The sequence below is a fragment of the Lampetra fluviatilis genome, chromosome 11, assembly GCF_964198595.1.
Source record: "Lampetra fluviatilis chromosome 11, kcLamFluv1.1, whole genome shotgun sequence".
Classification (NCBI taxonomy): Eukaryota; Metazoa; Chordata; class Hyperoartia; order Petromyzontiformes; family Petromyzontidae; genus Lampetra; species Lampetra fluviatilis.
The window spans coordinates 10,725,621-10,734,786 of NC_136285.1; the positions used below are offsets into that span (position 1 = coordinate 10,725,621).

The following is a 9,166-nucleotide window of genomic DNA, read 5'->3' on the forward strand; positions in this document are numbered from 1 at the left end:
AGATAAATTTTGTTCGTGAGCCTTTTTAAAGAGGTGGGTATCCCGTGGCCGTGCGCCATATGAAATGTACTTACGTATGTTGAACTTCTTTCGCACCCTACGTAGCCACCCGTGCTAATCGGAGGTGCGAAATGAAGTGGCGGGCAGTGGGTTTCCCACCACCGGAGATTTGCGTGCTCGTTGTCTTCACACGGACGATGTTTCTCTCCCAGCAGAGTCAGCTGTTCTTCCCAGGCAGCTCCTCCGTTGGGCTGGAGCGCGTGAGTGCCATCGTGTGGGAGGCCAACGAGTGCAAGAAGGCCGAGATGTCCGTCCTGGAGATCAGCGGCATGATCATGAACCGGGTGAGGCCAGTGCCGCAAGCGTGGCGACCTTGAAGAGTGATTGTATGTTGCACAGACCAATGCAGGCCGATGCCCCCTCCGAAAGTTATACACCACGCGATGTTCATCGACGCACGGGATGCGCATTGGATAGCGAATCGGAAATGTACGTCTCTTTTGGAAACCTAACTTGTGTGCGTTTTATCATCCGTAATGTCTTTAAATTAAACACATTGTAATTATGTTGAACTTATTTCGCACCGTACGCAGCCAACCGTGCTGACCGGAGTTATAAGTAGATCGACACGTATACTTACAGCCCTCGGCCATGAGAAGTGGTGCGTGGAATTTGTTGCACACACTCCAATTTAAGAGTAGTTTAAATATTGAAAATGATTGGTGCATGGTGGTGATAAGTGGATAGATCCAATTAATTCCGAATCATGGAAGAAACTGTTCCAGACGGCCGCAGAAGCGTATCCGAAAGCGCGCAATGCGGTGATTGTCTTTGTTCGATGGCTAGCCAAAAGCCGCTGCTGTGAGGATAGCCGGAGTTCGTCTGAGGGTTTATGTTCTTTGACGAGATCGTCAAGTTACCGTGGTTCAGTTGTGGCGAGCACTTTGCGTGTAACGATTGCGACCTTATGCAAAAAAATCGCGACGTTCTCGAATCTCACGACCCTGAATATGCGTCCCGGCAGGTGAACACGTACAAGCAAGGCCAGGTATACCACGTGTTCAGCAACCTGGTGACGCTGCTGCTGGGTGCGCTCCCGCTGGCCTTCCGCCTGCTGTGGCACATGGGGCTGGACCAGGCGAGCGCCGCGTCCCCCCTCGACGTGCTCTGGTGCTGCCTGGGCCTGGGCGCCGGCCCGGCTGCCGCCGCCATCGTCGTCATCTGCCTCGTGCAACGCGTGTGCCTCGTGTGGCTGCTCTTCTTCATGCTCTCCGTCGCCGAGAAGACCTACAAGCAGGTGGTGCCTGTCGGATATGGCTGGGCAGGGTGGCGTGAGGTGGATAGCGGTGGTGCCCGTTGAAGGGCACTGAGACCACCGATTCTTGAGATTCCTTCAGAGGGTCCTGCATTCGGATGTTTGGCCAATTCCAATTTAAGGAGGTAATTTGTTGTCCTTCCCCCGCATCTCTGATGAGCATGGTTTGCTAAGTACGGTGCGAAAGAAGTTCAACATACATATATACATCCGTGGGATTAAAATCGATTACCCGGAGAAAACCCACCATTCATACGAGGATAAAAAACTGAAAAGTCTGCACAGACATATTCATTGTTCCACGTGATGTACTGTCATCACTTGGCCTTGAAAACCCATAAGATTAAGGAGATTTACCGATTTACATCATGCCTTCTCATCGCTGGATTATAACTGTGCACCACGATGCCAAGCTAGAATAGAAAATACTTCACTCCAACCCAATGCGCAATTTGGACGCAATTTTATGAAGCTAGGAAATTATTTCAATTGATAATGAAGTGCAAGTACGAAATAAGTATAACATATAAAAGTACTGCGGGTTATGTAATACATTTTAGTCATACACTCCTTTACGCATATAGCATATCTATCTTTTTAACTGCTTTTTGTGTTTAGTTTGTTGTCCTTCCCCGCACCTTTGATTAGCACGGTTGCCTATGTACGGTGCGAAAGAAGTTTCAACATACATGCCATTGTGTCTTAATTGTTCAACACAATCCAACCACGCACTGACCAGCATGGAAGTACAAGCCAGTGCACCCTGCAAACCTGACCCCGCGTGCGGTGTGTTTCTGCGACAGCGGTATCTGTTCGCCAAGCTGTTTGGGCACCTGACATCGGCCAGACGGGCGCGCAAGTCGGAGATCCCCCACTTCCGGCTCAAGAAAGTTCAAAACATCAAGATGTGGCTCTCGCTGCGCTCGTACCTGAAGGTGTGCATCTTCTTCTTGGTTCTTTCGGTAAAGTCACGTAGAAGGAAAATAATAAAATAATTAAAATCAAACATAATTAAATAATTCTCACGACGTTTCGGCCACAACGCAAGCAGCCGTCTTGCGTTGTGGCCGAAACGTCGTGAGAATTATTTTATTATGTTTTATTTTTATTATTTTTATTCTACGTGACTTTACCGAAATAACCAAGAAGATGAATCCCTGCAGTCACGAAAGCTTTAAATCGAAAAATGGTGTGCATCTTGTTCAACGTGAAGTCGATTGATGACAAATCCACACGGTAGCACAGATCGACATTGTACATATTACAGCCGTGTCGTCATTTTATGGCTCAGCCCGGGGCATGCTCACTTAGATTAGATATGATATTTTAAATAGCTCCAACAACTGTGTGGTAATACTGGTGTCTGATTGGCTGACAGCGCACTGATCTGGTACTACTAAGACCTCGGGGTTGTAATCCATCTTATGCGTGCTTGTGATTAAGCTGGGTCCTCAAGTGTAGGGAGTTGGTGGCCACTGTCTGTTTACTAATGACTGCACAAAAAAAAGATTCGTATTTACAAAAAATATATGCTTTAGCTTTTTTTCGGTTTTAATGATTGCAGATGTCATTTTGATCGACTTGCTTTGAACCCTCTTTGCAGTGCAAAGAAAGGATGTACCCCCAAGTGCAGATGAAGAGGTCTTTTGATGTCACTTCAGCGTAGTTCTGATTTCTTCTTGCGCCGTTCTCTGAAGCAGTGTGGTAGACTGCTAGTTTTGAATAGAATCGTAAATAATAGAAAAATCTAAAGTGAATTCTACGTGGTTTAACGCGTAAATAACTTTGCAATAGGTGGACGGCTATTTCTGTATCACCATACAGTGCGCACTTATCTTAAATACAAGCGTGCACTTATCTTAAAGCTGCTAATTTTATGGGTGGCTCAACTGAGATACGGTAAGCTGGCAGCTGCTCCCTCTGCCCGCCCCACCAATTTTACATAGCCACGGCCACACACTCACGAGCCCCACCCACACAGCGAGTGTTCTTGCCCTTTCTGAAATTGGCTTCGCTCATAGGCCCTGAAGACTCCTCTGCAAGCCCTCCCCACTCCGCAGGTAGCCTCGCACTTTGCCCATAACTGAGTTGAGCATGAGGCCAGAATATTTTACAGTGGGATCAAATCGCAATTAGGCTTCGGGGGACACCAGGGGCAGTCTTTGTGAACCCTGTATTGTCCCGGCCACACCAGGGCATTGGGAAGCTTTTAACTCGTTCACTGAGTGTTGTGTGTGTATTGTGTTCACTCCAGAGGCGGGGTCCCCAACGTTCGGTGGACGTGATCGTGTCATCCGCCTTCCTGCTGGAGCTTTCTGTGGTCTTCATCTGCTGTGCCCAGGTCAGCGTTATCCTCATTCATTGATAAAAAAAAAATCTGTTTATTTTGTTTAGCCAGGTGAGAACCCAAGGGACCAGGATTGTCTCATTGGCAAGAGTGACCTGAGTGACCTGGGTCACCAAAATGATCAAAGCAAAACAAACAAAAGTAGAGGAAACAAAGCACACCGAGAAATCAGAACAAAAACAACCGTCACTTAAGAAATTTAAACGCTGCACAAACACAAATGAATGCCAAGTAATAACTCCCTGCAGTGCAAGTCAGCTTGGGCAGATTATCCTGCACCTGATTCAAGTACAATTCCAGTTAAAGTTACAAAAACATCAAACGGATGTAATTGCACGTGACTTAACCCACAACATACAGCACAGTGCTGTAAACAGTGTCAGCCAGTGGGTACTGAATTAAATCACATAAGAACAGCGCACAGTAGGTGAGGACGTCTTCTATACCAATGGAAAATGAATTGCCTACTGTGTATAGTCACCGAACTCAATTGATGGAACACATATTAACACCACTGCTTGCTGTGATAATTTACCGGCAGCATTTCAGATATTCGCCAAGCTACTGTAGCCATCCACCAGCTCACCAATGTCGAAGGGAACATATGAACATGTTTGATCAACTCTCCACCGTATGGAAGAAAAAGGCGGGTGTGTGGGAACGTCATGACGTTTGGCCGCTGGTTTTAACACACGGTTCGTGCGTGCGTGCGTGCGTGTGCGGACAGCTGTTGAACGGGCACAGCACCTTTCTCGACGTTCACTACAACTGGGAGTTGCTGGCATGGAGCCTCTCGCTGGGAATATTCTTGTTGCGCTTCGTCACGCTCGGCTCGGAGACGAACAAAAAATACAGCAACACGTCCATTCTGCTGACGGAGCAGGTAACACGCCTGTGATTGATGCCATGTTTTCTACCAGCCCCTGGAGTATCGATTGGGCGGTCACCCGTAGCCAGGATTTGAACTCGCCTGCTTATGCTTGGAAGTCTGTTGCTCGACGGCAGGGGTCGGCATACCAAAACAACATGAATAGGCTTTTTTTTCAAGAGCCGAAATGAATGTGAATATGAGACGGTCCTCAATAAATGACATCACAAAGCGGTCCTTAATGATGCGGATGTGCCTCCGGAGCCACGGGTTGTCGACCCCTGCCCATAGTAAACTGGATTTCCATGGTCAGAGATCGGCAACCAAAATAACAAGCAAAGCCATTTTTTGAGGGAAAATTTCAAGAGCCACATGCGGTTCCGGAGCCGTGGGTCGCTGACCCCTGCTGTTCGGTCACCGTCTTGAGATTTTCTTGTTCCAGTGGTTTGACCTTTCCCCTTTTCTGGCTCGTCGTCGGATACGTTTGGCTTTGTGTGCAGATTAACTTGTACCTAAAAATGGAGAAGAAGCCGAACAAGAAGGAAGAGCTGAACCTTGTGAACAACGTATTGAAGCTGGCAACCAAGCTGCTCAAGGTGCACACCCAAATATTTCGTCGATAACTCAATAATTATAATATTAGGAGGGGTGGCAACACATTTTTTTTAGATGTGCGTTTGTTTTTTTAAGACTGGAGAAATTCGATTGGATGGAAAGAGGAAGTTCTGAGGTAGGTTCAGGAGGAGTAAAGAAGTATTAGAACAATGTGGAAACATTCATCACGTATGAATATAGGACATTCTCTGGAGCTAAAGCTTGATGAAGGCAGTTCTGGGAGAAATGATGTTGGGAAAAGTCCCAGAGGAAAAAAAAAGAATACTGCTTGGCGACCAGAAATAACTAGGTCCGTAGAGTTAAATTATTACGTGATCTCAAGATCGGACAGGATGGGGGAGGGAGTTTGAGCCAAGGACCTGCCATTGGGCACAGGTCTAAACTGAGAGAATGGGGCATAGCACCCGGGAAGTCTGGCTGTGTGTGCTGCCAGTGGCTTTCAAATAAAGGGCCATGTGTGCTCTCCATATACTGCATTTGCAGGAGCTGGACTCGCCGTTCCGGCTCTACGGCCTCACAATGAACCCCATGCTCTACAACATTACGCGCGTGGTCATTCTGTCGGCCTTCTCCGGTGTGATCAGCGACCTCCTGGGCTTCAACCTCAAGGTGAGTGTGTTGGTGTTCATAGAGACAAGCAGATCACGAGTGTGTGATAATTTGCACACACGTGCATCAGCCACACCTGCACAGCGATGATATATTGATGGTCTTGGGTGTGGGTGAACAGGGCAGCTGCCAAGGGAGTAATGCTGTGAGAAGAGCCAAAAATATATTATGGTTATGAAGAATGTGCATGCAGGTGAAGAGACAGAGGCACAGAGACACAGAATCATAGGGACACCGGGAGACAGACACAGCAACATAGGGGACACAGCGAGACAGGACACGTAAACTGTGATGCAGGAAGATAGACAAACAGAAACATTGAGACTAAAAAATGTTTTCTGCCAGGGCACCATGTATGTTGAGGTTTGTCCTGATAAGAGCCCTATGTATGTGTTATGTAAATGTGTTTTAAAAAATCAAGTTTGCATAATAGATTGCATAAAAGTTATTCTGTGTAACAAAATAAGAAATGAAACCTGTTAATTTCACACAGATCAAAAGTGCTTACCCTCCAATTGTTGGTCTTTCAGTTTTTTTAGACAAATCCACATGGTCGCACATCTCGCCATGGTAAATATTACAGTCTTGTAGTCATTTCCTGATCAAAGTCAACACTGCATGAATTGTATTATCAAATGTGCAGGTCCAACACCGGGGAAATTATGTGTGTTTTTTTCTTTCAGCTTTGGAAGATAAAATCCTAAAGCAGGGCGCGCGAAGAGCTCGTTTCCTGCAGGAGCGGCGAAGATGCCCATTAGTGAATCGCTCCCAAGAGGCTGAAATGTGACTTTGCAAGGTTAATCCTGCGCACCTTTTTTGGCATTTGTTCCATGATATTTTATTATTTTGATTCATGTTATTGCCTCCTCAGTGTTGAAAGTCTTTTCATCTAAATACCGCAGCATCTCAAGTGACCAAAGTCAGTGTTCACATGTTTTCCTTTATTTTACAATCTAAATCAAAATACTGTATTGTCTTGGATAGGGATGTGTGTATGTTGAAATGGTTTTTAACTATTCAATCCCGTCATAACTACCTATAGAGGTTTGGTACGATCTCACGTAATGTTACACAGACTGCCATTTTTTTACGGGCACATCGCCACATGTGATGTGCTGATGGTTACGTTTGCTGCACGTTTGTTTGCTGAATCTTGGTATTAATATTCGGCAGAAATGCCGAATAAAGAGGTCAAAAATCCACAGCAGACACTCCTGATGAGTTTTAAGAAACGTGCAAAAAATTAGGCAGGCAATATGCGATAGACGAATGTCAACCCAAATATGGGTTCGATTTTCTCTGTTAACATATTTGTAAAATGTACATATGTATCAATCTTAAGTTACAGTATTGTCTGAAAACTGATTTTATTATTATTTGCACTAAGCTGGCCAAGATGACCTTGATGGTCAAACAACAAAATGTGTTCAAACGTTGATAAGCTTGTCACCATTGGGTGTGTTTTAACTTTTTATTTAGCCTGTGCATACTACACGTGAGTGGTTAACGCCCATTGAGCCCACTTGCTTTGTCCTTATGACAAGAACTTAATTGGACATGAAAGTATAGCATCTGGCCTCGTGAAAATCGGTAATAAACCCAAAAACTAAACGTGTTGCCGCCTATACATACATCTAAGTGGGGTGTTCTTTTAACGCAATTGCATATTTGACCTTGGTTTGAATACGGTGGTGTATATGTCACTGCATTTGTCAGGATACGTTATTTAAAGTCGATGCCTGCTATAAGCTACAGCGTGTGCATTTCATGTACAGTGTGTGCTCACTAGAGCTGCAATTCCTGCAATAGTTATATGGTATTTAATTCCCAGGATTCCACCCCGGACAATTCCTGTCGGAAGTGATGTATCTATTGGTGATTCCCATATCAAAATCTCAAATGTATTTAAGTGGGAGTTTAATAGGGGTTTTGCTATGGGATATTTGTAAAATAGAATGGGGGGGGGGGTTACATCGTGAATCCAACTCTGCTAGGTACTGCTGAGTCTATCTGGGCAAAATAACAATAATCGCCGATTCCATGTGGCCAGAATAGCCATTGCAATCCATGACCTATGCCTATTATGCAGAATTGACCGAATTCTACCCCGTTTCTGGCAGTGAGTTCAGTTAAATACAGAGAGAGGGGGCTTGTGGTTGCCGCCGGCCCGTACCCACGCCCATATGCACGACCCTGCTTCATGTATATGCAACATTCTGGCCAGATTCTTAGTTGCTCTTTGCATAGCCTCGGCTAAACTGCCCCGTGCATCCTGGCTTGGCATTGCTATGGATAAAGTACCATGTCCTGAACGACGTTTCTCCTGACAATGAGGTCCACACTGCTGAGAGATGCATTTGAAATGGTGAGATTCATTTCGTGCATGAACACCCCCTGTTTGAGCGTGATCGCTAAAAAGGCCTTCTGCGATTTTTCTTTTACGATCTCTCCTCCTGGTTTTGGAGGGTTTTTGGAGGGAACAGCTTTTCGATTTTGAGGATACCATCGACAAACACACGCACCATTTTGTTTGTTTTGAGATGCTTTAAATAGCCAGACGTCACTGCACATTAATACAAACACTACCAGCTTGTGTTTTTATATCTTGTGACGTGATGGACAAGTTACGCATTTGCATTGTATTATTGCTGTTACATAATGTTTATTGTTGTTTTATGACAATGTACAAATGGTACTATTAAACCAAACCTGCCCAAAACTTGCAATATATTATTGATTGCTGGATGTTGTGACTTGTTCTTTGTATGCCGATTGTTATAGTTGCATTGTAGAGTGTATTAATTTCATTTCAACACGATAAAGTACATTGACATGTGTATCTAGTTAAAGGGGATGCCTGTAGAAACAATGCACAGTAATGTGTGTATTGTGATAGGTACAATTACAAATGTATCTGAATGTTATTACCAGTTCAAGTTAATGTGTTTATCCAGATGGGTATTCGAGACACACACAAAGATCATGTTAACGAGCCCCTACTTAAGGCCGGATCGGCATGCGAGGGAGTAGGTGGCCAGACCCAAGCCCCGGCCCCCTTTGTCTCCCCAATGCCTATGTGTACACACGCCCAAGTCGTCAGGGGAGACACATCACCGGTTCAGACATTCGTCACTGGTGTGACCTGTGAGAGGGAATCTGAACTCGGGTCGCCGGCTTCATCGTGCGTCAGCTACTTCACCACAGATCCCCACAACAACGAGGCCCACGTGAAGTTTCGAAGGCTGGGTGACAGGCGGTCATGGGACTGGCCCACACAGGCACGCGGTCTAAAAAATACTCGAGTGGACAGTCGCATACAAATACACCACACAGGCACACACTCGAAAAATTACACACGTACTCTCACAGACTCGTACACATAAATGCACAAAACAGTCCAAATAATGTTTTA

The 9,166-nt window shown here is 45.4% G+C and overlaps 1 protein-coding gene across 7 annotated transcripts in view; it reads left to right on the forward strand.

Annotated features, from left to right (window-relative positions):
- The window catches only part of PHTF2 (putative homeodomain transcription factor 2), a 40,132-nt gene extending 31,659 nt beyond the window's left edge, over window positions 1-8,473 (forward strand). For 3 of the 7 annotated variants that reach the window (XM_078860956.1, XM_078860962.1, XM_078860957.1), the window contains 8 exons: window positions 213-344; window positions 1,025-1,297; window positions 2,119-2,250; window positions 3,570-3,656; window positions 4,390-4,545; window positions 5,031-5,125; window positions 5,619-5,754; window positions 6,438-8,473. In XM_078860956.1, coding sequence (XP_078717082.1) covers window positions 213-344; window positions 1,025-1,297; window positions 2,119-2,250; window positions 3,570-3,656; window positions 4,390-4,545; window positions 5,031-5,125; window positions 5,619-5,754; window positions 6,438-6,458 — 1,032 coding nt within the window. In that variant the 3' untranslated portion in view covers window positions 6,459-8,473. Of the gene's footprint in view, window positions 1-212; window positions 345-1,024; window positions 1,298-2,118; window positions 2,251-3,569; window positions 3,657-4,389; window positions 4,546-5,030; window positions 5,127-5,618; window positions 5,755-6,284; window positions 6,325-6,437 lie in introns of all 7 variants that reach the window. The other 4 variants (XM_078860961.1, XM_078860959.1, XM_078860960.1 and 1 more) reach the window with 4 other exon arrangements.
- The last annotated feature ends 693 nt before the right edge of the window (window positions 8,474-9,166 follow it).